This window comes from Amblyomma mixtum, chromosome 7 (assembly GCF_055824585.1).
Source record: "Amblyomma mixtum isolate Tamu chromosome 7, ASM5582458v1, whole genome shotgun sequence".
Classification (NCBI taxonomy): domain Eukaryota; kingdom Metazoa; phylum Arthropoda; class Arachnida; order Ixodida; family Ixodidae; genus Amblyomma; species Amblyomma mixtum.
In genome coordinates, this window is record NC_143018.1 from 11,831,250 (window position 1) to 11,859,102 (window position 27,853).

At 49.9% G+C, this 27,853-nt stretch overlaps 1 protein-coding gene across 2 annotated transcripts in view; it reads left to right on the top strand.

The window, feature by feature from the left end:
* Positions 1–27,853, top strand: part of TfAP-2 (transcription factor AP-2) — a 194,570-nt gene that overhangs the window by 85,000 nt on the left and 81,717 nt on the right. Inside the window, exon 1 of one of the 2 annotated variants that reach the window (XM_089551717.1) lies at positions 73–3,518. The exons of the other annotated variant lie outside the window; for it this stretch is intronic. Within the exon in view, the coding sequence (XP_089407843.1) occupies positions 3,234–3,518 (285 nt within the window). The 5' untranslated portion in view covers positions 73–3,233. Of the gene's footprint in view, positions 1–72; positions 3,519–27,853 lie in introns of those variants that run through there. 2 annotated transcript variants of the gene reach the window in all.

Genomic DNA, 27,853 nt, shown 5'->3' on the forward strand with positions numbered 1-27,853 from the left:
GATGTGACAACACTGTGAGCGCGCTGCTTCCACCTGAGTTCTTTAATCCTACCGACTACAAAATTGTCACTCAAAACTTGTGCACTGTCCTGTTGCCACTTTCTTAAGGTCAGCGTTTGGTGGCAAACATCCCTGCTGCTAGCTATCAGTAACGCAATTTGAGTCTCCCTTTGAGTGTTTTGAGCAACCATGAACAGCTAATTTATCTGCCTCGAGTGACGGGGTAGTCGCTTAACTCAACAGGTTTGGAGCAACCCAAGCGCTGGGGTTTATAAAATACCCAGGGCTTTCAGAACTCCTGGCTGGCGTCAGACCTTCTGGACGACCAGTTCCACCCTGATAGTGCACGCTCGGGATCTTGCGACCACTTAATCTGTCTCTCGTAAATAAAGTCCTTTCCCCTGCCTTTCAAAAGTGTTGCACCTGGTACGATGAAAGACCTATGGCTTCCACATGACAACCCAAAAGAAGGTGGTCACGTGACTTGATGACGTCACGGAGTTCTCGATTCAAGCGCGGGCAGATACCACTATGTGCCGCCCTGTAGTCTCTTTCAAGCGCGCTCACTACACGTGACGCAAGCGTCTCTCACGACTAAAAAGCAGCAGCAGCGAAAGAGTGACGTATGCAGGGGAGAAGCGCAGTTGGCCCGAGGCGCCGTCATGGTCTCGCGCTCGTTGAAGTAGCCGTCGTCATTCCCTTCCTGTTTTCACTCTGCCTCCGGACGGCCCAAGGCGGCTGGCAGCACGTATCGTCCTTCTTCGTGAGGGGGCAGCCCCTCTGTAGTAGTCGCCGCCTGAGGGCGCAACGCGCAACAGCATCGTCATCGGCGCACCGGAGAAGAACGAGAAGAAAAACGTTGGAAAACACGGAAAAGCAGAGCTTGTGTACTGCAGTCGAGAGCGAAACGACAACAGAAGAGGGACCTGCCTCCGAGGGACGGCCAGTTTCGGTAGCAACGGAGGGGAAAACTCCGGGTTGTTGCCTCTTGCTTGCTCTTTGCTTGGCTTACTGCTTCTTCCTCTTTCTGCTCGGCAAACGTGCTAATAGGCGCGGACGACACGCAGCGAGAAAGGAAGACTTGCTGGCGGCGGCGGCGGGCGTCATCACGAGATTCCTGGCGAAACTTGTGTCTCGCTCTCTCCCCCATTTTACGAGAGCAGCGTCTTCCGTACCTGTCCGGCCATCGGAGAAGAAGGGAGAGGGCGGGGAGGGGTGTCGAAACCTCCTTCTTCTGGTCTTCGTTTGTTTCTTCTTATTTTCCTCTTTGCTTTTCGCTCACGAAAGTGGGCAACGCGGTGGGGAGAGGTAAGGGATGAGGAGGGGTCTACATACGCGCGTGCGCCGCCACCTTCCGCGCAGTGAGTCCCCGCGGTAAGCAAGCTGGCTGCAGTCCGAAGCCAAGCGACGATGAGAGGAAGGGCAAGAGATGGCGGTGGTGGGGGAAGGTTCAGGCGCGTCCAAAACCGCCCATTCCAGTTTGAAGGTCGGGATACCTGCCGCTTTGGTGGCGGCGGCGGCGGCTACAGCATCAGAAGCCCCGCTTACCTAGCCAAGCATCTGTCTCTCCCCTCCCCCTCTCTGGCACAGAGAAAGAGAGAAGGCGGCCTAGGTATCCCCCAGACCCCTCTCCGCCCCTATCGGCCGGACCTCCTCTCCGGCCTAGCTTACCTGAGACAAAGAAGGATAAGAGCAAAGCGCAATGGAGGTAGGGAGGGTTAGTAGGAGGCGAAGAATCTTTCGGGGCGAACTTGTAGCTTCCTGCTTTGAAACGTCCTTCCCTCGCCTCCTCTCGGCGATCGTTTTGCTTTGCTTGTTAGGGAGGGCGGAGGAGAGGGTGCCGGGTTGCCACTCCTTGGAGAGGACGGGATTCTCGACATCTTTTCTTTCTGGAAGCGTTCTCCTTGTTTTATTTTTTTGCTTTCTTACCCTCGGCGTTGCCGGCGCTGGTTGCTGCTGCTTTCCTTGCCCTCGCGTGTCGACTACGGCGACCACCGCGCGCAGCCTGCGCGCGCGCGCGCGCGTTCGGCGGCAACGCGATTCCGCTCCTGCCTCCCTCCTCTCTTGCAAACTTCTCGTTTCCTCCTCCCCTCCTCCTTCTCGCTCTCCTCCATAGCCTGGAGAGATAACCGATTCCCCTGCCTTCGGGTGAAAACGCCGGTGGCGCTGGACTGCGGCAAAGTAGCTGGTGCGGCGCTCGCGGCAACACTCGCCAAGAACGACCGTCCCGCGTGCGCGCACCTTCTTCGCGCCGGCGGCACTTTGGGGTGCCCCCCTTTCTTTTCCCTTCTTTTCTTTTCGGCCCCGTCTCCGCGCTGTTTCTTCTTTCCATCACCTCCCCCCCACCTTCCCTGAGGCCACAGTCACCCTCCGCCCACCTGTTGTTGGCTCGCGCCCTCGGCTCCCCAGACAACGACCGCGTGTACGGATCGACCGCGCGAAAGTGTTTGTTTCACCCGTGCATCCGTGTGTGTGTGACTCCGTGCGTCTCATCAACGACAGCGGCGTGCTCCGAGGAAACGGCGTGCCCGCAGCATCGTCTGACGTGCTCCCCGAGAGTGGTGTTGCCCCTGTTGCCGCAAGTTCACGTGGACGACTCTCCACGGTGCGCCAGCGTCGACCACGAAGAAGCCGCGTGCTTGGCCTGCCTGCGATCGGCGCCGATCGTAGCACACTGAAGCATCTACGGAATGTGCCGGTGCCTCTAAAGAGGAACGGCGACGAGGGCGAACCGTGGCCACCGGGGCATCGAAGCGAGCTGCGAGCGGAACCATGCGCTGGATGCGGGCAGGCAAGCCGGACTGACGCCTCCCCCGCCGTACGGTCTGGCAGCGTTTCTGCCGACCACGTGTGCGAGGAGAAGGCGCCTGTCATCTTCGCCGTCGGCTAGCGGGGAAGCCATGAAGCACGTGCTCGAGCGTCCGAAGCCAGCGCGCTGTTGATCGCTAACGCTGGGTGCCGAATGGTTGCCACCGAGACCCACGGTCCAGGACTGACAAGGTGTGGTCTGCGTGCGGATTGCTTGGAGCGACAAGTTAGCGAGGCCCCCATACCACGACGCAAGCTTGAACTGGAAGCGAAGTCATTTCCCAGGACTGGGAACCTTCGCTTCAACTTGTTCTAGCGGCTGGCTGCAAGGCATCAACTGAAAGGCAACTGCGCACCGGACAGACTCAACTGAAGGACGGATTCTTACGCAAAGAGGAACGGTGAGCATCCACCGAGAAGGCGTTATGGCTCAGCTGAGCCCGTTGGCCAGCACAGACAGTCCTCCACCACCGTCGAGGACGAGCAGCAACGGCGCGGCGTCGCGGGAGCGCGGTTCCGCGTCGCCGGTGTCCTCTCGCAAGAAGCGCAGGATGCACGACCCGGACTCGAGCGGCGACGACGACCTCAGCCCGACGTCGCTCGCCAAGAGGTTCATGTCCGACGCGGCGCAGTGCGCCACCTCGTCTTCGCCGGCCACGACGCCTTCCACGGACGTCGCGTCTTCCTTCGAGCTCATTGACGTCAACGAGGTACGTTTCGAAAGTATCTCCCTCTCCTTTCGAACGTCGAGGACGGGCTCTCCTTTGTTGCGTGCCGCCTATTCTCCTCACCCTCTTTCCTCTTGTGTTCGATCGCTTGCTCGCTGTGGATGTTGGCAACGACACCAGGAGAAACCATCGGTGAAGGTTGCTGAGTGAAAAGAGACCGATTTGATCTTGGGAGTGCTACTACACCCGAGCGGTGATGCAACGCGTCTATATGACTTTCCATTTCGATCATTTCTTTTCCCCCAGGCGAGTTTATTATGCCGCGCGGCCGCCGGATTATGGCCGATCGCTCTAAGGGGAGTCAATCCCTTGGTGCCGTGCTGTGAATTTGTGCGTTGGTCCTTGCTTCTGCAAACGTTTCCGCGGCAAGAAGCTTGGTCTCGGCGCTTACACGACTGGCCAAAACGATGGAATGTGTGGCTTCTTCCGGATTGCGGTTGTTCTTTCACATTTTTCTCGGCTTGTTGTCGACAGGGCAAAGAGCCAAAATGCGCGCTTCCTGTAGATGTGCTAAATCTGCACTCAATATCTGACACCCCCACTCCCTTTGGTCTACAGCTTGTTGAAACCTCAGACTAAAGAAAAGACAATATGCGTGGTGTAGTTTGATACGTTAATCGCATTAGGAATCACATTCAGTCCTTAAAAGCAAGGACTGAAGGCGTTTGAAATTTGCGCTTGCTTTAGGTGTCTACCGCTCACGTAGATAAGTTTCTTTCTTTTCGTATATACATCTTCATATATCGTCATTAGAATTGGTAAGCTCATTTACTTGCATTTTCTTTGCCGCTTTTTTGGACACTAATTGCAATGTACCCACCCAAATGCAGTGAGCCCGCCACGGTGGCTCAGTGGTTACGGCGCTCGGCTGCTGACCCGAAAGACGCGGGTTCGACCCCGGCCGCGGCGGCCGAATTCCGGTTGAGGCGAAATTCTCGATGCCCGTGTACTGTGCGATGTCAGTGCACGTTAAAGAACCCCAGGTGGTCGAAATTTCCGGAGCCCTTCACTACGGCGTCTCTCATAGCCTGAGTCGCTTTGGGACGTTAAACCCCAATAAACCAAACCGAATGCAGTGAATATACAGGACCATACTACGTCGTCTTTGGTGACGTGAATGTCGTGACGTATCTGTCCCGCATTTAAAACACGTTGCCAAAAGGCAATGAAGCGCTGTTCGAGTAGACGGACGCTGTTGCGTATAGTTCCCGCTAGCTTGCTGACCGATGGCATTAATCCTTGATCCTAATCCCTCGGGACAGCTAGGTGGTCTATTCGCCGCAGTGGGTGCTCGATGATCGATGGTGCTATGAGCGTAGTTTGCAAATACGACTGACCCGACTATGCGCACCTGTTTGTGGACCGTTCTGTCGGGCAGTTGTAATGGACGGCCCGGTTGCTATGCGCTGCGTGCTGTAGTCGTCCGCACGTGCCGGCTATTTGCATGCGCTCCAACTGCAATGGCGCCGCAATTGAACTCGTGATAAGCAATCAAATGACAGGAGCTCCTGCAGTTTGGGCTTAACTTTGGTCGCTGAGTGGAAATATAATTTAACGATTAGTTTTAGTTAGCGTGTTTATGAGTTACTTAGAGTTCAATGACCTCTGTTCTTAGTAATGGTTGCTGCCCACATCGCAGTGAACAAGCTCCAAACGAGATTAGCAGTATCTGGCTGATCACAAGCCCTTAATATCAGCAGCGCCGACAAATTCGTGTTTGACGCCCAGAAATTGTGGCATGCTGACGTCACGCGCAAGATTCCTGCGTTTCGGCGGGCGGCAGGTGACAACTGCTGAAATAGCTTTCGTTCTTTGGCATATAAGCATGGTGTAACCATCGATTTCCATGACTTTCTCTGCGTGATTGCTCTGGCACATGGACTAACATGTTTTTGAATGGATGTTCAAAACCTCACCTAACAAGGCGGCTGGAGGTTTTCGATGCCTGGTGAGTTGGTCTCTTTCAGAATCCAGGACGCATCACTATTTGAAGCAAAAAGATATAAGCTTTGCGCTCTGTTCATTGCAGATATATAAAGACCTCTAGCGATTGACTGCGCAGTCTTGGCAATTTTCTAGTGGCTGCTTCACAGTTTTGCGGTATCGCTGTAAAGAAACAGGTGTGATATGCGGCGCGGAATGTTTAAAGATACCTGTGATGCAGTGGTGTTGATGACTCGAATATCGTTCGGAGGGTTTATGGGGGTTTAACGTCCCAAAGCGACTCAGGCTATAAGGGACGCCGTAGTGAAGGGCTGTGGACAATTTCGACCACCTGGGGTTCATTAACGCGCATGACATCGCACAGTACACGGGACTCTAACATTTCGACCTCATCGAAATGCCATCGACGGGGCCGGGTTGGAACCCGCGTCTTTCAGGTCAGCCGCCAAGCACCATCACCGCTGAGTCACATCATGTAGCGTTAACCCTGACTCTTGCGCTAAAGATAGTTCACTAGGGCTCCGCTATACATATGAGTGTAGAAGAGCATCTACTTCACAGAGGCTCGTATATGCCCCGTGTTTGCAGTAGAGAGCATTTCATAGTTTCCCGAGGCACTTGAGGCGTGACGAAAGCTGTCGCCTGAACTACACGACAGAACTCGCGTACCACTTCTGGCGCCAATTTCACAGGCAGCCCACTCATCATCATCATCCTGACTACGCCCACTACAGGGCAAATGGCTCTCCCATGTCTCTCCAATTAACCCTGTCCTTTGCCAGCTGCGGCCACCGTACCCCCGCAAACTTCTTAACCTCATCCGCCCACCTAAATTTCTACCGCCCGCTGCTACGCTTGCTTCCAATGGCGGCCTGTCCGGAGCCAGAGATTCTTAGCACCCTCCGCTGCGTCACAGGTCTGACCGCTGCCTTGGTCAGTTGCATGCTCCGCAAGCGCTGAAGACTAAGGGCTGAGCGTTAATTGGTTTATTCATAGAAGGTTGGGGCCAAGCATTACACCAGGGTGGCCGAATCCTGGTGAGGGAGTGCATTGTCTGTTCTGATCACCGGATCAGGCTGCATCCCATGCCTGGTTATGCCCACTATATATCCTGAGGCTAACGTTTAGCGAAGACAGCCAGTGCCACAGGCTTTCTTTGAAAGAATAGACGGCGGTCACTGCTGCAAGCTGGCGGGTACCTCAACAGCGCTGTTAGGGAAGATATGATAAGGTTTAAAAAGGTTGAACAAGGTGTTGTGGATAGAGAGGAAATATGAACAGAGATGGTTATCCGACTGATTGGAAAGGCATCGCACGCCTCTGCCTGCGTGACCTATTCCATGCGCCTTGCCCGGGCTTTCTACCCCGCTGGCAGACTCGCTTGTACATTTTTAGACGCAGAAGGTGCATGCTTATGTGTTTCACCGTTGTGTATACACTGCGTTGCGCCTCTGTACACGCTCGTGGGCTGCTTTGCATTCCCGTGCTCGTGTGCAGCAGTATACACGCAGCCTTGTTCGAGAAAGACATTTCGCTACGCCCCTTTTCGAGGCACGGGAGGCTGGGCCGCAGCGCTGGCAAGAAAATTGAACTGAACTTGCAGGCGCAGGGCGCCGCGATAATGGCATGCAGCGCGTTTTGCTTGCTGCTGCTGGCCGCGCAGCGCTTTGACGTCCGTGGACTAATCACTCCAATTAGGCGCCAGCTCCGACACCGATACGTTGTTGCGTGACGCGCGAGCATTAAGGGGAAGAAAAATGTCGCGCGCTCGGACGACGCCAGGTATGTAATCCCGCCTCATTTTGCGGTTGCCTTCTTGTTTCTTCCTCTCTAATTGGGTCCGTTCCTTGTCATGCCGGTGAATCGGGTGAGCTTAGGCTCGCGCGCTTTCCCTTGCTTAAACTAAAGCGTTCTTTCTTTAATTTTTGCTTGGGAACGGTCGCGTTCGATGAAAGGTTGTCTGGCGCTTTCGATTAGCTTACAGCGTTGAGCAACGCCGCTGAGTTTTAACGCCTGTCTTTGCGAGGTTACTGCGCAAGGCGGGAAATTACGAAAGGTGTGAAAAAAAAAAACAAAAAAAAACGGGACCGCTGGCCTGTCTTCCTGGGAAGAAAATGAGAAGGGTGTGAAAACAAGCGTTTGTTTGGGCACTGTTATACAGCGTCTTAGTCAATCGCGTTCAGCAAGGAAGTTAAGTGCAAGACGACGAATGTGAGCCTGAAGCAAGAAAACCAGATTTGGTGGCAACCCTGTACTCCGCCAGCCGCCACACAGTTGTGAGATTTGAAACGTAAGAGCTCAAACTGAGGGCTGTGTGGGGAGGAGGCAGTGGGGATTGGGGGAAAGGGCAGCGCATACCGCTTCTCTAACAGGTGTGGCGAAGGACGCTGACAACACAGTCGGGCATTGGGGCGAGGGAAAATTGTCTCGCTAGAATAAACCGGGAGTTCGGATTATGCGAGTTCTAAGGAACCAGGCTCCACTGTAGGTTGCCTGCCGTTATGGCTGCATCAGTGGGGTTTGGTTTGGTTTATTGGGATTTAACGTCCCAAAGCGACTGAAGCTATGAGAGACGCCGTAGTGAAGGACTCCGGAAATTTCGACCACCTGGGGTTCTTTAACGTGCACTGACATGAACGCTGGGGTTGCTGGTTTTTCCTGGGTCTTCGGAGTTTTCTATGCAGGAGACGATAAGCATGCTTTTCGAACCTTTGCCCACTGCAAGCAAGGTTTGCGACCGAGAACCTGAATGTTCTTAATTTTCCACGCGAGCACGACAGCTGTCTACCGAAGACTGCCTTGCGACTTGTAAACTCCTATCTATTAGGTTCATTCTGTGCATTTGTTGGCGCTTCGCTACACATGTATTATGTATTCTTAACCGGACCCGATGGCAATTCATGCCTCCGCAAACATTCAAAGAGCCTGGTCTATGACAGCCAAGGCGGCGATGCAGGTTCACCGTCTGTACCAACGTCCATCGAATACTGACCGCTTGAGAAGTAACGCCTCCAAAGCAGGTCCCAGAGAGAGGTCTCAATTCAGTTTCTATGGGTACCCCTTCTGAATTTACATTTTTTTGTAATCCGCACTCCATATACCGAAATAAGCCAACCTGATCCTGCATTGCAATTGAAACCTGAATTAGACTAAGCTAACGAGTATGCAACGCCTTCGGTTACTTCCATTTACGTTCTGGAGTGAATCCGTTGATCAAGCAAGTCATTATAGGGAAAGTAACTGTGTGGCATTGTTTCATGTACAAAATCCCGTTCAGAACAATCTTCATTTAACTGAAAGCAAGAAAGCGAACGACATTACTTGCTAAGGAAGCTGAGTTCGATGATGGCATGACACTAAACTTCTAGTCCTACTTTCCGCCGCGGTGGCTCAGTGGCTATGGTGCTCGGCTGCTGGCCTGATAGACGCGGGTTCGATCCCGGCCGTGGCGGTTGAATTTCTTTGAAGGAGAAATTCGAGGCCCGTGTACTGTGCGATGTCAGTGCACGTTAAAAAACCCCAGGTGGTCGAAATTTCCGGAGCCCTCCACTACGGCGTCTCTCATAGCCTTAGTCGCTTTGGGACGTTAAACCCAATAAACCAAACCAAACCAAACCTAATTATATATACTATGGTCAGATACAACTCAAGAATGAAACGGCAGATGCCTCTCAAAGGAGCCCCTCCAGCCAAATGCATCGACCGATTTTCATTAAAGGCCCTTAGGCCAAATGCCTTTAGGTGAAATGATGCTATCGCATTCACAACACGTAAGACCTCAAGTGCCCACCTTAACTTATTCGGTGACGCTATTGTGTCCCTTTGAGAGTTTCCCTTGCAGGGAGATTAGGAGAATGTTCCGCCTTTCTTTTCGAAAATTAGTGCGAAAAGGTCGTTCGTGAACGGGAGGTTTTTATTAGAAAACATCCTTGCCGAGAAGCTGATTTACAGAATTTTGCCATACGTCAGCGACTTCCAATAGCAGACGCGGGTTAGCTTTTAGGTGCAACCTCAGCATTTAGTGATACTGCTTCGGACTCCTGACGAAGTATGTGCTGTCCCTGTAGCACTACCGATACTTAACGTAGCAGAGACTGATACGGAGAGCGCTTCTGGCTGTTGAACTTATTAGAACTTTGGGAACAGAATAGATGTCCAATAGCCTGCATAGTTCTGAACGCGTTGGTAATGACCAGTATACTTTCTTTTGAGGCCTTTATGCAGACAAGGCACTTGTGCCGCCTACAGTGCAAGCAAATCGAAGTGTACTCCGCAAATTGATTTGTTGACCTTCATTTCCTTCTCCTTTAATGATTCTCGTAGCCGTCTTTTCTTTTGAGCGTTTCTCTAAGTGGCTTTGTTCAAGGGAAAACGACGCAAGCAGATCGAGTCAGACGTCGCGTCGGCCTGACCCTACCCGGTCGCGTGTGCACTTACCTAACCGAGTGGGTCTAGCCAGTAAGCCATTAGGCATCTTACAAATGATGTACAGGCGCCATAATCCACGGGAGTCGTCACGTGTAGCTTTCACCAAACTTTGTTACGGGTAGTACAGTAATCCTATTCGAGAAATTTTCGCAGTGCTCCTATCTCACCGAATTAGCGCCTGCAGTGACGTCGACGCGAGCCAGATGTATGCTGTTTGTGGAATGGTCTGATACACGCAACACAGACAAATGGCTAGTACCCTTTTTTTCGAACAGACTACAGGCTGCAGACACTAGAATACAATCTTTCCACAATTCTCAACAAATACAAAGACACGAATAAATCTACCAAAGCTACACTACGCCATTATTTTGTAATGATGTAATCTGATGTTCTTTCTCTTAGCTGAAAATTTCTCTCCAATTTTCCTCAGTTTGTTTAACAAATTTCTAGTTTAAAGCGTTAATAAAGTGTGTAAGATTTACTGCCATTTATTGAGTTGATTGTATGCATATTTCCTTGCAGTTAGTGTTACTTGCCGAATTGATATTTTTGGTGTCCTCTTAATATAACTATATGTTCACTGCATTTACTTGAATCCATGGTACTCTTTTGTTTCATTGTTGTATCAACTATTTGCTTCTCGATGTATATAAATATTCTTTTAATGTGTGCTGTTATGCCTTGTAACGGCTGGCTGGTGCCTCGTCAAGCTGTTCACGCACAGCTTTTAGCCCCGTCGGCCGACCAGAACCTTCTGGGAACTAAATTGAAATAGGATGTCAGGCCGGGCGCAATCGCATATAGCGTTTATACACTAGCCTTAAAACTGAGATCCAGCCCGACGAGTCGAATCGACTTTCTCCCGTCGTTCTCATGTAACCACCGCTTGTACCGCCACGTCCGCAGCTGACGGCGCTCCATCCCAGCATGCATAGCGCGTCAGTGTGTGACGCTCGCGCAGGAGACGACGGGCACGACGCTGCGCTGCAGAAGGAAGCGATCGCACCTCGGTCGCTCGGCCGTATCGAATCATCGCCGTCAGCGCAACCCGAGTAAACAAGGAAAAAGAAAAACGAAACCGCTAGCGAGCCCTTGCTTTAAGCTTGCACTACTACTACACCTGACACTGAGCCCATCCAACAACATGCTTAAAGGAAATTAACAGCGTAGCGAACAGGAGGAAGAAGAGGGGAAGACAAGCACAGCGCCTGCGCGTCTTGTCACATCTGTTTCCTTCTGTGTTTTGCGCCGTTAACTTCGTTAAAATACGGTTCACCAACCAGCGTAATATATAAGTCATCCAACACTACCTAGACCTACCTGCAAAGCCTCCGACGGCTCGAGTGGCGTCACGATAGTGAGGTGTTTGGTTTAGTTTATGGGGTTTCACGTCCCAAAGCGACTCAGGCTATGAGAGACGCCGATAGTGAGGTGTATCTGCGTGCTAGCGCCTTTCACAGCGGGACTTGAAGGGCACCTGAAGTCAGGCTTGCTCCAGCCGGATCCTCCTTATTCGATTCCTCTCTGCGACTATAATACGCGCTTCAAAAAAGGAGGTTGTGCGGAGGCAGGCTTTATATTCCAGGTGGTGTTGGTTCAACACACTTCTCCTTCTTTCGTTATTGATCTCTTACAGCAGCCCCGTTGAAAACACGGGCCACTGTCGCGCACGAAAACTATCTCACTCGCGCGCTCGACCGACCCGACATGCCACTTTCATTCCAGTCATACAAGCCTCCAGGAGAGCTATGCGGTTTGCATCATGTTCTCGATACCGTTGTTATCGTTAGGAAGTCGAGCAGACTAAACGCAGCCGCAGTTGTCATTGTCGTCACAAGTATGACTTTCAATTCTCACTGTCAGTGAATTCGCAGACCCTCAGGGCTTCGTCCCCTTCGTCTTCAGATTGCTACTCGATTGCGTCAGCTACGAAGATGTTGATTCTCGTACTGCAGCCTTGATTGCCTCATATTCTAGTGCTTCGCATCTCTGGGCGGGTAGCTGTTCTAGCTGCATTCAGCAATTACAGATGTACGACACGCAGTTCCCTACTTTTCGCTAGAATCGGATACAACTCAAGAATAAAGCGCAGACTCCCCTCAAAAGCCGTCCAGCCAATGTTGTCGACCCATGTTCATGAAATCGCTGTTAATTTATTAATCCGTGGTTAATCTCCTTTCATCTGCGGCCCCCTGGGATGTCACGCTAGCAGATTCAAGGGGATTAGCCACAACGTCATGGGAACCAGTAGACGCCATAAGCTGGAGGGCCTCGTTTGAGGGGCGTCTTCTGCTTCGCTCTTGAGTTGACTCCTACTATTGCGCCTTCTACGAATACGGAATTCCCTGAACGAGTTTATAATTTGTAACTTGCCAGTGCTCATCTGCGGGGCAGAAACGTAGAGGCTAACGAAAAAATTTGAAATCAAGTCGAGGGCAGCACAGCGAGCTATGGAAAGGAAAATGACAGGGGCAACGTTTAGAAGCAGGAAAGATGCTGAGTGCGCTGGGGACAAACGTGAGTTAATGATGTCTTGGCTGAAATCAGAAAGAGGAAATGGTCATAGGCAGGGCATATACTGCCGACAGCGGTAGATGGTCGCTAGCGTTGACGGAGTGGATTCCAAGGGAAGGCAGACGGATCAGAGGGCGTCAGAGAGTCATTAGAGAGGATGAGGTTAGGGAGTTTGTAGGATAATGTGATTGGAGGCGAAGCAGGACAGCATTAATTGGTGGTCATTGAGATCTTCCACAGTTGCAGCGCGAAAGACAGGGCGAGAGAGGACGACATAACACACCGCTGTGTTCTGCCATCCTCTGTGTTCCTGTCTTTCGCGCTGTAACTATGGAAGACCGTCACCAATTCGCCCAACAGCTTGCTTGGTCAGTGAGAGATGCCTTTGCCCCGCAGTGGGCCTAGTTAGGCCTAGGATGAAGATGACGAAACTAACCCGTCACTCGCTTGTATAGTTTTTTAAATGCTCATCGTGTCACGCAATATGCATTGCCTTCTAGCCGTATGTAATTATTGCGTGAAACGACAGTTCTTTTGTTGTTCCTCAGTTTCATTTGTTCACGGCCTTGCTCACGCTCCTGTTCTGAATCAGAAGGAAGCTCACGATATTGATACAAAAGTGTAAATAAATGATGCTTACCTGCTTTTCTTGTAAGCGTTTCGAGCTTCGCTTCATCATTCCGAACATAGTTCATACCTGATGAGCTTGATAAGATATATCATACTTACACGTGATTCCTATTTTTGTCTGAATCGGTGCGCTGCTGTTCATGTCCCTTATAAAAATGGTCTACAGACAGTCTATAGACTTCTTATAGACTCTATTGCCGTCCTATAGATATTTCTTTTTGCCTATTCATAGTCTATAGACTGTCTATAGACAAAAGTTCACTAAAAGTGTATGGCCATAAATCTATAGATTGTCTGTAGACTACATATAGCACTTGCATTGCTTATAGACTGTTCTCTAGGATTTATCTATGGAGAGTCTATATAGACTTTATAGACAGAATTCTATGGACAATCTGTAGACTGTCTAAAAACTTTTCTATGGGTGCAGCCGAGGATTTGTACCAACTCGTCCACACAGCCGGCCTCATGCGCTGTTCTTGCTTCACTGCACTCTACTTACTGCACTGTACAAACACAAATAATGCCCGCGTGCCATTGGCGCATGATGCCCCGATCGCATGGCGGCCACGCTGCCTTTTCTCCGAACCGCGACGCGTGCGAGGCGGTCCCCGCTCTGTGGAGGCAGCAGCCGAAGCGCCGAGAAAAGAGTGCGCCGCGCGACCCGTTGCATTCCGTGACCAAGCGATTTGCGAGCAAACTGGTTCGGCGCTCACAAAGGGAAACATACTTGCGCGCGCACACACACGCCCCCTCTGGGAGTCCTGCACCAGAGGAGCACGCGGAGTGGCCGCGTGGCTACGGCTACGGCTGTGGCTACAGAGAGGGGAGTGACAACGCATGCACGGTGAACGCTTTCGCGGTTGCTGTGTCGTGTAGGTGTCAAAGAAGTATGCTGAGAAACGCCGGTAGCGCAGGCTTCCTGTTGAGTACGTGTACGTACAAATTACCAGTGTGCACGCCGAAATGGCGACCTTGAATCGTAAATTATAACGATTATTTTCCCAGTATACCCTTTTGTCCGCTTGTAAACTACTGATCTCACCAGGGGTAACTCCGTCTTAGAATTATGCCACTTCACCGGCGTCACCGTCGTGTGAACAATTTATGTCTTCCTTGCGCATGTCACTTCAGAAATCGTGGTGCCTGTGGAAACAGAGCTTAAAGCCATCCAGCGCCAACGAATTGTTAGAGTATATGTAAACAGGGCTTAGCGCTAGTCGTACACATATAGCGGGTGTTGGGTTGAGAGTAAAACTCCCAGTTCGCACTGCCTTTTGCTTCGCCCGCCGGATAGGACTCATCCGAGGCATCATTATATCCTCTTTACAAAGTCAACTGGAGGGCAACGGCCTCTCTCCCAGGAATATCCATTTAGTCCTATACTAAGCCCCCCTTGGCCATCCTACCCAGACAGTATGCTCATCTCAACAGATCACGTGACTCTCTGCTGCCATAAATGTTATACATTTCTCTCAAGGGGAGATAAACGTATAATATGTATAACCGGTATGTAAATGTATGTATGTATAACATGTACGTAAAATGTATAACTGTCTGCTGCATCTATGTTGTACATTTCTCTCCCCTTGAAATATGCCACGTTGCCATAACACACCATCCGTTATCTCTTGTTATCTCTTTTTATCACTGCGTGCTCCCGCCCTAGTCGATTACCTAACCTGGAGTTTTGCTAGCATGTGATCAGATCGCGTTTGTTCTACTCCTGTTTTCGCTTCTCCGGAAGTCATCAATGTCACTTCCTTTCCAAAGCTGCCTGTGCCTCCTTTGATTTCAAAGCTCTTTTGTTAGTCTCTGTCACAGGGTCATAAACGGGTAATGACCGCCTCAATATTCTCCTGCCAAGGGATATCGATAGCAAACCTTCAAACGGCTAATCGGTTCGAATGCATGGTGTTATGGTTGCGCTGACCTGAATACGACATTCAGTACTGTGGAACGTTGGTAGGGATTCACCGTGAAACAATGTTTCATGCTGAACATGACAGACTGAAAGACGGCACGCTCAATCCGTTTGTGTACGAGCGTCGTCTTTCAGTCTGTCGTGTTCAAGCGAGCACAACCCTAACACCCTGCACATATCCGCAAGCTGCTAGGTTCGCAACTGGAGCTAATTACTGTATCTGGATGCTATCCGCTGTACGCATTCTCTGGCTAACTGCTTCGCAGCCTAGTTCTCCCACTACATCACCTAGATAGATATAATTCCTTACTACTACGCTGAAAGATGAAATTGAAGTTAAGGGATAGTAATCTCCAGGCTAAGAGTACTTTTCAAAAGAAGGTCCCATTCCAGTCTTACATTATCTCGGCAGTCGCTTACGTATCGCCATGACAGCGTGCCCATGGGGCAAGCGTATGTCAGGAAGAGATAGACCATATGTACAGAGCGTCAACGGAGGCGGATAGCAGGTTTGATCTTGCAGAACTTACTTTGTTCAGTTTGATCGCCTTCTTGGAGAAACCCGCTAAGCGGACGGTGTTTCACCGTTGGAGCGTAATCAACTCGAAAAGTGTTATCCCTCAAATCGGTGATGTATCGCAGAACAGTGTGCCGCGAGCAATCGTTAACGAGGAAGAGACCAGGCGTCTTGCAGGAGTAGGCTGCTTCGGGGTGGGAGATTAAATCTGTTTAAAACCAGTTAATGGAATTAGAGTTAGCTCACTGGAAAACGCTCGTGCGGTGTACGATGTTGAAGAATGTTAAAGAACCTTACGTGGTTGGAATTAATCCGAAGCCCTTCACTACAACGAGTCTCTTTCTCTCTTATTTCCTGCTATGCTATCATTTCCTCCCTCATTCTTTCGTATCGGTGTCCAAGTTAAAGCCTGGCGGTATAGTCTGAGGCAAAATGAAGTTCTTAGGGGCACAATTGGTTTTCCTTGGCTTTCTTTGAAATCCACGGGCGTACGTTACATTTCTGTGGTTGTCACCCGGGTTAATTTTACTTTCTTTTTTTAAATATTTTTGCTTCTCACAAATTTTATTTGATATCCGGGGGTACCTAGTACATTTCAACAGCTCTTTCGATTTCTTCTGATGCAATGTTGACTTCCTTCGGTGCATGGCATGTATGTCTTTGAACCGTATAGATGTCAGTTTCTAAACGTGGCTGCAGTTTCGAAAATGAAAAAAAAAAAGCAACTCTCGTTAGCAGTGTTCCTTCTCGGGTCGGCCAAGCGTCGCGGGGCAGCGAGCACGAACGACAAGAAAGTCGCCCATGGAAACGACCACGGCGCCGAGCGAGAAAAAAAAAAACTAAAAGAAAATGCAAAAGGAAGAAAAATTGATGAAGGAGAGTGGCACCGATTAACCGCGGGTCCATTTGCTGCCGCTTCTTTTTCCTTCTGTTTGACCAAGTCGTCGCCGTCGCAGAAATGGTGGCGGCGGCGGCGGCCGAGCCTTTGGGAAAAAACCGCTCGCAGCTACCACACGCGCGCGCCGACTTCCTGAGTGGATGATTTAGCGACGCCATGCTTCGCGTGGCTCGCGTGACTGGCGCCCTTGTATATTTTGATACGGGAAGCGACGCCCCGTGCTTTCTCCGCGGGCTTCCTCTGCCTGTTCGCTCGCTTTGGTTTCTGTGTGGGTTATACTTTTCTTCTTCTATATAGACAGATGAAGAGAGGGGTAGGGGCGTGTGCTTCGTACTACCTGCAAGAGTCTACACACTCTGTCATTCCTTCGCAGCTACGCATGCGTGAACGCCCCCGTTGATAATGTGAGGCACGGAATGGTTTTGGAGTTTGCCGGGGTGTTTCTTGAAAATTACCGCCACAACTTGCGTTGAAATGTGATTCGAAAGGAGAGGGTAACTACGTCTAAGCTGCACTCAAACCTGTCGGATCGAAGCTGTGCGTTCGAAGTTCCAGCCTCTAAGATGCAGCTTCATAGTTGCCGCATCGAAGTTGTAGCTTCGAGATTCCAGCTTCGAAGTTCTATAGGTTCGAAGTTCTTGCATCGAAGTTCCATCCTCGAAGTTCTAGCTTCGAAGCTTCTGCCTCGGAAGTTCCAGCCTCGATTTCCCGTCCTCGAAGTTCCAGATGTGAAGTTCGCGATTCGAAGTTCTGGCGTCAAAGTTTCAGGTTTGAAGCCCTTGGTTAAACTCTATGTGAGAAGTTCTAGGTTGTGCCGCCGCGGTGGCTCAGTGGCTATGGTGCTCGGCTGCTGTCCCTAAAGACGCGGGTTCGATCCCGGCCGCGGCGGCTGAATTTCTTTGGAGGAGAAATTCTAGGCCCGTGTACTGTGCGGTGTCAGTGCACGTTAAAGAACCCCAGGTGGTCGAAATTCACGGAGCCCTCCACTACGGCGTCTCTCATAGCCTTAGTCGCTTTGGGACGTTAAACCCCATCAACCAACCAACCAGTTCTAGGTTCCAAGCTATGGATGCTGTAGATTGCAAGCTCCAGTTCTGAAGTGCTCTAGGCTCCAAGCTCAGTGTCTGAGGCTCTTGGTTCGAAGCTCAGACTCAAGCTCTCGATTCAACGGCTTAGATACGATGCTCCTGACCCGATGCTGAAGTTCAGAATTTGGCCTAAACATAACTGAAAATTTCCTGTCTCGATTTCTATCGAAGACCGTCCGTCCACTCCAAGCCCCCCAACACTGTCGATGTACGCCATATTTCTTTCACGCGCACGCCATTTGCGCACACGGAGTCGCGGCTTCTCCGCCACAGACTGGGCAGTGATTTTTTTTTTTTTAACCTTTATTTTCTTCCGTACATTGCGTGTGCGTTCGTTCGCGGGCGTGCTTACAAGCAAAACGTGCTCTATGACTTAATTCGTAATTGCTAAAACAAGTTGTTTAGCAGCTTGTTATTGGCACTGACCGTGCACTTCACGAGTCGCATGACATCATCATCATCATCATCATCATTCTTGCTGGATTGATAAAAGGCGCCACTTCTACATTTAGTTAATTGTCTCCTACCTGAACAAAGTATACATAGGATGACCAGTAGCGGGATAGTTACTGCAGTGCATTCAAGACACCATAATTTCAAAATTGTTCGGGCTACACTCTGCATGCTGCGCTGAGCCATGGTGCTGAAAGGTCCTGCATTGCAACGAGAAATTCATTCTGTAACATGAGCTATTTTGTCTTTGATAACCAAATGGGACGAACCAAAATCGTGTTGAGTAAGGCCATGAGTTGGTTCATTACATGCGTATCTAAACAAAACAAATTCTCCTTCAAAAACGACCAGTATACCGGCAACTGCATTTGAAACACGAGCGACAATCTCAATTAGGCCTTCTGTGGAGCTGCAATTAAAGCTTTTCTGGAACAGTCTTTCTCGTTCTACGCGTTTCCTAATGCTAAGAATTGCAGATACAATGTCACACAACATAAGGTGGATTACCTTAATCAGCTGCATAGTCTTTTACATTATTGGACAGAGCGTTTCGTGACTCTAGTTTGTGAATCTTTGCTCGGCCTTGCTGTAAGGTCCGAAAGTTCATGAAAAGCCCCAGACCCCGATAGGGGCCTTACACAAGGGTGTAGCACATGTCCATACCAAAGGGTGTTTGTTCGGCACATCAAGGGCAGCCTACCAATCGCACCCAGAGGGGTGTATCAAGCTCAGCGATAAGGGTGTATTTGTTACACCCCGTGATGATGTTACAGTGATCTAGTTGCTTATACATAAGTGCGTTATGCATTGCGACGGCTGAAGTCGCCAGATTTACTCCTCTTAATAAGACCTCGGGGCAAATTCTTACTCCGGGTCCAGATTTTCGCGCATGCGTGTGAAGTATGAAAGGAAATACACGAAACAGGTGGAGCAAACAGAGTTCCGCGTCGTTTCACAGCAATGACTCCGAGTAAACAGCCAAACAAACAATGAAAACGCACCGGCAGCGTCGTCCGCCGGCTGATGAACGCCACTCCCGCACAGGCGTGAAGGAAACGGCGAATCAGTCGCGCTTCGACGCGGGGAACGCGGCGGTCACACTCGGAACTCAAAAGATATCCCGCGAGCCTTGTGCACTAATGTGCGAGAGCCATTAGGCTTTCCACGCGGCCTGCGCTGCCCCGAACAAGCGGCGCACGAACCGAGGAATCAACGCAAAAACAACGACGACGGCGCCCTCGCGCGGATCTCCGCTGTTCTACTTTGTATCGCGCACCACGGTTCTTCTTCCCCCGATTCTAAATGGCGCCGGTGGCGAGGTGGCGAAGCGCACTGAACATTACCCGCTCCTGTTGCTGCTCGCACTTGTAAATGGCGTGCGCTGCTCGCTTGGTTGCGTGGCTTCGGGAGAAGGTGTCCGCGTAGTTATGCAGTCGAGCAGCGCTGCCGGTTTGGTGTGGAGTTGGCGTGTGCAAATGAGCAGGTAATGAGGAGGGGCACATGCTATTAAAGTCATTAGCCGAGCCATGCATCGGTATGCATGCCGGCTGTGCATAGTCTTGCGGAGGCGGAAGGGGGGGGGGGGGGGGGGGGTGCGCGGTCAAAACTTAATTGTGGAGGCGCCAGGTTCCAGGCGACTCACGGAAATTTGTTCCCAAGACAGGCAAATGGCGGCCGCATTTGTTTGCGAAATTTATTGCTGTTATCACTATAACGACGACGCTCGTTTTGTTTTAGCGGTGTAAACGTTTCTGCGTTCAGCCGTAATCGCTTTATCCTGGTTCGTCGCTTACGCCAGCGTTATAGATAGTGCAAGAAAACGGTTCGCAGGGAAAATTTTGCAAGGCGTGTGGCGGATACTTGATTCCCCCTTCAAAATTACTCTTGTCACTTACGTAATCGGAGCTGGAGAGATGACGGCATTCACCTCACGATAAAATTTGGCGCGTGTCAATTTTGGCCCTTCTAGAGACATCTAAGAACCAAGTTCCGGCTTGTGGGGCAAAAAATGGCTGCTCACTACGTACTGAATTTAAGAGAGAAACTAATAAGGAGAAAAAAAGAAACTCTAAGTTTCTGGTTGTCTACTGCTCTGGCCAGATGACTGCGATATCTGTATTATAGTGCCTAGAATATACTTCTGTACTCCACGCGAACCCCCAGAGTGCCATACTTAAGCTCACGCAGATCACATGACGACTGACGTCACATTGACGAGTGAGTCCACTCCTGTGTGCATTGCGAGCAGTTAGTAAGTCTCTGTTTACGGGTAATAATGCAGCTGTAGAGGAGCGTTGCTTAACGCATGAGTCTCACATAACTACAACTATTGCTGCAAAAAAAAAAAAAAAAAAGGGTTGAATTCGAGACTGCGGTTAAAAAAGCGAAAAAAAAAAGTTATCTTGTTTGGTTAGCGCAAGGTACCTTCCTTTAACTTTATGGTATAGGCGTTCGGGTTAATTGAGTTTGTTGCCTCGTTCGATAAGAGAGGCATGAGGCCAAGGGTCAACTGAGAAAGTAAACGGACCACCCAGTAGGGCATTTCTTGTTGCCGCTGCAAGTGAAAAATTCATGAGGTCGTGACGCCCCGTGCCAGCCCCATTCGTTCCCCTCTTGTTGCTTGCCTGCCAATGTGCGCCATAACTACTAGAGTCACTAGTACCCACTGCGATGTGGCTCAGTGACTTTGGCGTTCTGCTACTGAGCCAGATGATGCGGGATCAAATCCCCGGCCGCGGCGGCCTCATTTCGATGGAGGCGAAATGCATGAGGTGCCTTTGTGCTACAAGATGTCAGTGCGCGATATAAAGCCTCAGGTGGTCGAAATTAATCCGGAGTTCCCCACTACTGAATAGCTCATAGTGCAAGCTTTGGAGGATTAACGTACACTTGATAACATGACATAATATCCTTAATACCTGGATGTAACTGTGTCCGCATTTTAGGTATCCTTCTGTCATTACAGGCTTTCTCAAGGACAGTTGATATCTTTTTATTTTTGATGTAAACATTCTCTCATGAAGCCAAAAGGCCGAACTGCTATCTCCTAAAGATTTTAAGCCTAATTTTGTTTTCATTCCTTCCAAATCACTGACATCCGTGGGATTTCGACCGATAGATTTCTATGTGTCTATAGGCCATGGGAGATTCTCGAGAGTACACTCAGCATCTTCAAGTAACGTACACAAGCTTCTACCTGTCTTCTTTACTGTGTCCGGTTTATTTGTCGGCTCTAGTTCCCTTGCGTCATGAACCATCAACTAGCTCAGAAACAAATTCGTGTAACGGGTGCCTTTTGATAGAAATTTAAAGCGTTCGACATCGGAGTTTTGAAAAAGAGAAGAGCTTGGCGAATCAAGTCACCATCTCTCAGAGCACTGCACGTTTGCACTCACAAATCAATTCTCTGCCCGCCGACCACACATTGAAGGAGTACACATGAAAGTACACGTTTGTGCACTCATTGGGTCGTTGTAGTTCATTAACTGCGGTATAGAGCGAGAAACGAGGTCTAGGTGCCGGCATATGTAGTGTCTATTCGTCCATGTACTAGAAGCGAACACGTTTTTGAGCCAGCTGTGTTTGTTCAGCAGATGCAGTTTAAGCTCCCCGTTGGCAATATCGTACGCTTGGTGCATCCTATTTCAGGAACTGTCTGCTATTAGCCTCTCAAAAATTGAAGTTTCTATATATAGTACATAGACTGTGTCACCATAAGGAGGCCGCCTCATGTGTTCAAGTTAATGGTCCAGGAAGCCGCAGGAAGGGAACAGATATCACTTCAGACAAAGGAGCTGAATTTTCGCTTATTTCTACGCTCAAATATAAAATATGTCATGGGAATTATCGGCCAGTGGAAAGCAATTTAAACCAAAAGGGAAAAGCGTGCCATTTCACTCACACTTAGGGAGCAATCATTGGATAAATTGGGACAATTCGTTCCCTTTAATATTGGAACTGGCTGTACGTGCCCCCCTTAAGAACCCACTAAATCGATGACACTTGATTTCTAAAAGTGCCCGCGGGCACTTTGCGCACGAAAAGTCACCCCTGACGTCGTGAGGCAGAGGCCCGTAGTACGTGCTCGCCGCGTCTTCCGCGCTCTGTGGGCCGCGTGGCCCCTTGCGCCGTGCGGCAGGCAGCACGTGCACCAACGGCGGCAGCAGCAGCAACATCACTGCGCCGAGACAAAGGCGTGTGCCCCGCGCCGGCCGTGCGCTCCGTCCACGCCCAGCGGGAAGGTCACGCAGCCATCGACTCCGGCTGAGCCCTATCTGGCACACAAAGGTCGCCGCTGGCTTCCCGCCACGCGGCCAATTACTCTTCCCTCCTCCTCTTCCCTCTCGCTACTCTCTTCTTCTTGCTATTGTTCACGGGGGACGCCGTTGCTGGTGCAGACGCGCACTGTTCTTCACACGGCACGCCGGTGACCGTGGTGCCGTTGACAGCGCGGATTGGTTTATTTCGGGCTTTGCGGAGCAAAGGGGGCGTGGGTGAGTACAGCGGGATCGGCATCCGGAAATGCGCTGAGAGAACTGAATGCAAGGGAAAGACTTGGTTTGTCTGTTATTTACTCGCACGCAGTTTTAAAGGGTTACGGACAAAAAAAAATCGAACGCGAACAAACGATATGGTTTGTATACTGGCCGTACCAGATGCCTTCGAGCAAGTTTCGTTCGCAGGCGTTGAGCGTAACATAATTTGATACGATTTTGAATGTTGTCCGCAAGGAGCCGCTCGGCATTTCCACCCGCATCGAATGATGTCAAGGTGCGCTTGCCCAAATTATTGCGACTTCACCGAACCTACTGCTTGTTCACATAAGCAATTAGTGATTGCCAGCGACGCCGACCGCATCAGTATTGTGTTAGCCCAGGTTGGTTTGGTCGACTGTGATGTCAAGGCTCACTTCAGCGCTGGTGCCGACCGAGACCGAAACTGTCGGTACAAAACCGTTCGTAACTAATTATTCACGCTGTATACTGGTGTCTTGAGCTCATTTTCATTATTACTAAGCTTATGGGCCTCTTTCAAGGAAAAAATACGGACACCTAAAAACTTTTTGTCTGTACCGCTTTAACGAAGTGAGCACAAGGAGGTGGCGATCAGGTTGTATTGTGCTGGCCGCATGATTTTCAGTTGTCTACGGTCCATTAAAGGGAACACAATGTACTAGAAACCCACGTGTCTGCGATGTGCAAATATTTTGAAAGTTGTCCGTCCCACATCCACATGAACGTTACCTTCGTGTGAAGAGTGGATATGAATATATGCACTCTTGATTCCGCAGTTGATTCCGCAGGCGCATGAATCTGAGTTGTCCAGTTATAACGTGTATTTGGCGCTTTTTGGCCGGAGATGCCCCTGCTTCAGAGACATCCTCCTTCGTTGATCCTGCAGACAGTTGGGCTACCCTCTCCTGCCTTGTGATGTCTTTTGTTCCATGCAAGAACCAGTTAAAAACTACATCAGCAGAAATGCATTGACGCCTGTTCTGGATCATTATTAATTCTGCACTGATGGCACTGATCTGTCGCATAGAAATTATCAAAACGAATCAACTGCTAATTAAGCAAGGATGGCTGTTGTGATTCACCAGAAACATTTTGTATAGAAGACAAAGTGTTTCAACTTGCAGTCGAATGAATTCGGGCTAAATCATGGTGTATAAACCAATGTGTTAAACACGTATATTTCGCTTTTTTTATGAAGCAAGACTCCCTGCAAATACTTGAATTTTTTAAAAACCTTGCCTCAACGGTCTACATATATCTATAGTTACCTTCGGTGCTTCAATGATGTCGTCTCGATCCTATACTCATGTAGAGATGCTAGCTTAGTGTTTACACTGCGTGCCATCATTAGAATACATCTCGTGGTGTTACCTCCACGCCATGTTCAACAACCTTTGTCTTCAGTCGGAAGTATTCACTCAAAATGTCCAAGTACAAGCATGTTGCCGTTATGCCCCCTGTTGTACTCAATTTCTATTGCGTACGCCCTGCTTCTGCGAGCGCGTAAAGCCATTGCATATTATTGTCACACGAGCTGTCGTATGCAATCAACAGGTACACAGGAATCGTGCTGCTACCGATCACCGGTGTATGTGTACAGTCGTCAGCAGTATTAAAGGAAAGAAACTTTTTGCACAAAATTGAGAATGTTCTTGTTATTTGGGCACTAAATTTGAGGATTCCTTTTGGACATTATGTGCCAAGAGGAAAACTAACTAGAAAACAAAACAAAATATGCGCATGGTAATCGTAATTATGCAATAAAAATCAATTAATGCTCAAGCTTTGCTTTCTTTCGTACTGCTCGTAACTGTACTTAAGGCTAATTTGTGGACAAAACTTGCTCAAGTATACTTTTCAGACCAACCTAAACAGCGCGGGGAATGGACTTTTGATGCAGAAAAGAAGTATCCTCGAATCGGCATTTTTAATCGACGCTTCTCGAATGACACTTGTGCCAAGTCAACTTAGGCCTGTGTGCACGAGGTAATCGCTTCCCTGCGGTTATACTTGGAGTACAAGCCCGTGCTTTGCGCCTAGGCTTCGCACATTTTCTTCATGTATACACGCTATAGCGTGACCATTTATTCGGGCGATGCAGAATCACTTCTAACGGCACGTTTGCTTTGGAAACAACTTTGTTTCGGAAGCTGAACGCGCTTATTGGACGCGCCGGCTTTACCTGCAAACATCGACATGCGTTCAGGCGGGGCAACTTGCCTTTCTTCTACCAATGTTTGTAAGGGGAACATGACGGGTACGTTGCACGGCAGAAGTCAAGGAAACTGCGAAGTTGGCAGCTGTTCAAAGACATGTCGTCTAGTGGAATAAATGTATTCCTCACGCTAGTTGACAGTCTACGCTGTGTCCCGGCGCGATTTTGTTATATATGCCATTTTATTATTTAGACCTTGTTCACAGTAGCGAACTAGACATGGAGGAGACTTCTGGAGTGTTTGATCTCACGCCGAAAAGCATTTCTAAGTTTTTAAGGCCACATATACTCGGAACATCGGAATTAAACTCAGGCACTTCAGCTTTGATGATTTTCAACTTATATGCTAGTGAAAAAAGGGAAACAATAACTCACGTTCAAACCCTTTTCTAAAGACACTGGAGTTTTTATATACGCGATCTTTATGACGGCTGAGGGCTGTTTTTGTATCTTACGGTGTTTGTGTTGCACACTACGTAAAACGATGTGATGTCAGTAATAACGCATAACACTACGTTAGAGATGTTCCCAACCCTCCTCGAGCCACCGCGGTGGCTCAGTGGTTGTGGCGCTCGGCTGCTGACCCGAAAGACGCGGGTTCGATCCCGGCCGCGGCGGCTAGAATTTCTTTGGAGGAGAAATTCTAGAGGCCCGTGTACTGTGCGATGTCAGTGCACGTTAAAGAACCCCAGGTGATCGAAATTTCCGGAGCCCTTCACTACGGCGTCTCTCATAGCTGAGTCTCTTTGGGACGTTAAGCCCCAAATAAACCAAACCACCGAACCAACCCTCCTTGAAAAACTCAAAACGTTTCATCCGTATTGTTTTCCTCTTGAGTGTCCTGAGCTGACGCAGCTGCTATGCAATATCATATTTATGAAAAAAAATAAAAATAACAAAGCTTCTTTGGCAAGCATGGAAACGCAGCCTTCGTTTTTTTTTTATATATATAGAGCTCCGGCTGGCGGCGGATCCAGCTGCGTATCGTCCGGTCAGCGGCAACAATGGCTAAGCGGGGCGCTCGGAAATGGGCAGAGCCTTCCGTTTCTCCCGCCTACGCGCGCTCGCGCCCACCTCCTGTCTGATCGCGATACTGCGCTCGGAGAAGCAGCCGCTATGAAGGCGGAAGAGAGATTGCGCTCGCCAGGGAGTTAGCCATTCAGGTGCGTTCCTCTACCCGGCGCCCGTTCTCGCGACGGGACTCCAGCGAGGCCGCGAACGAAGTGCAGTGAACGCCGCTTCTCAGCTGCTCCGACCCACCAACTTAGTACCGGGCAGCACTGTCGAAGCTGTGTGGTGTGCCTTTATTTCCTACACCCTTGCACAGCGAAGCTTGCACCCTTTAACACGTTCCTGTGTCCCGGAGACGTTGTGTGATAAGCAGCTTCTTATCACTCATTGTTTTCACATCAACAGCTCTTCAGGTCATTTCTCCCGTTTATGCACCAGGTACAAAGCGTCACACTGATTGGTCAGAATGGAGTGACGTCATACATGACGTCATGACAAGAAGCCACGCTGATTGACGGCAATGCTAGTCACTAATTTGTCCGAGCTCATTGACGTCGCCCGTGACGCCACGCGATATCCACCACAGTTTACCCACGGTGTTAATGCAAGCATAAAGCCATAAACACAGCACGCTCCCTGCATCGGCACGAAGACTTAAATAAGCACTCCGACTAGCGTCGGCTTTAGGCACCGCCCAAACTGTGGCTAAATATCGTGCCTCCACTACGGTATATATATATATATAATTATTTCAACTAGTAAGATTTGGTTGGGATTAACTTGCTACGCGTGTGGTATAGCGAGCCGATGGCATTGCGCAGATGAACATGCTCAAGAAAGCAACCATTCGTGTCCCTTATGAGGTTGATGAGGATATCTGTAGCTTCATCAGCGCTGCAGGCAACTCTGCATCGAGATGCTGGTACGGGGTATCCCCCTCGCGACTGTATACGCCATGTACACGGCACTGGAGAAACAGCGTTCGTTCGCACACTATCAGCACCCGCAGTCCTCCCGTGCTGCAACGAAGCCCCGCAACCGAAAAGAAGCAGAGGAGCGGCGATGTCGATGGCGATCGGCATGCGGGGAGCATCGCGGGGCCGCCGCGCCGTGCCCTTCCCTAGGGCGTCGCCCCGAGTGTTTTTCTCGGAGGCGCCGGCCATTTATTTCTGCGCGCCGATTTTTAACCTGCTGTGCGCGCGCGCGCGCGCCCGCCCGCTTCCTCCTCCTCCCCCGTCTTCTTGGTATGGACAGTGTTCCTTCTCTGCCGCGCCGCTCGCTGTCGTGCCGCGGTACGAGCTAGGAGAGAAGGGTAAAACCACGCGCTGAATGGAGTAGAGGTTGCGCGTTTTGCACATTATGATCACGACGCTTTGTCCACTCCGTTCGAGGCGCCCGGGGAATCATTTAGCAATGACTCTTTCCAAGCGATGCTAAGGAAGCCAACAGTCCCAGAAACCAAGGAAAGCACGAAGGAATGTTTCCATGTATGTTTCTCTTAATTTGTGGTGTCGATCATGGAATTTAGTAGCGTAATCATTTTGCCAGTCATTTCAGCAGATTCTCTCCGAGGCAGATTGGTCTCGCTGTGGGATATGATGTAATTGGGAACACATGTATTCACCTGATGGCCGATGAGGTAGACCCTGTGCAGTCATGGTGCCGCTCTGAAATCTGCCCTGGGTTGCCAACCCAGTGGGTCTTGCCCATGTAGGAGTCCTGGAGTGACCTCTCGCACTGGTGTCTGGGAAATAGTCTGCAGGGAAAATTTCGTTTTCCCTTGTTTCATTTCATTTATTTTACCCCCAGGGCTTTCGCATTACAAAGGGGGTGGGGCAGTGAAAAAAAAAATATATAGATCAAAAAGAGCGCTATGTATCTGAACAATATTGAAAAATGTTTCTGAAGGAGTGGCTCTGACGGCTTCCTTGGCGCGTTTCAACGGCAGGCCGCCGCTTGAGGCACTTGGCCAGAGGCTGGTCAATCTCTTCAGTGAGTTCGTGCGTTCCTTCGTTTCTAACGCTCCGGAGAACAGGGGCATTCATCATGGGCTTCAGTAGATTCTCACCTCTCTTCTGCCCACATTGTCAACCATCATACTCCTGTAATCTTCTCCTTCTAGTGCAGAGTAGTGCGCCGGAGAATCATCGCTCAATCTGACCACTGTGCCTTTATCTG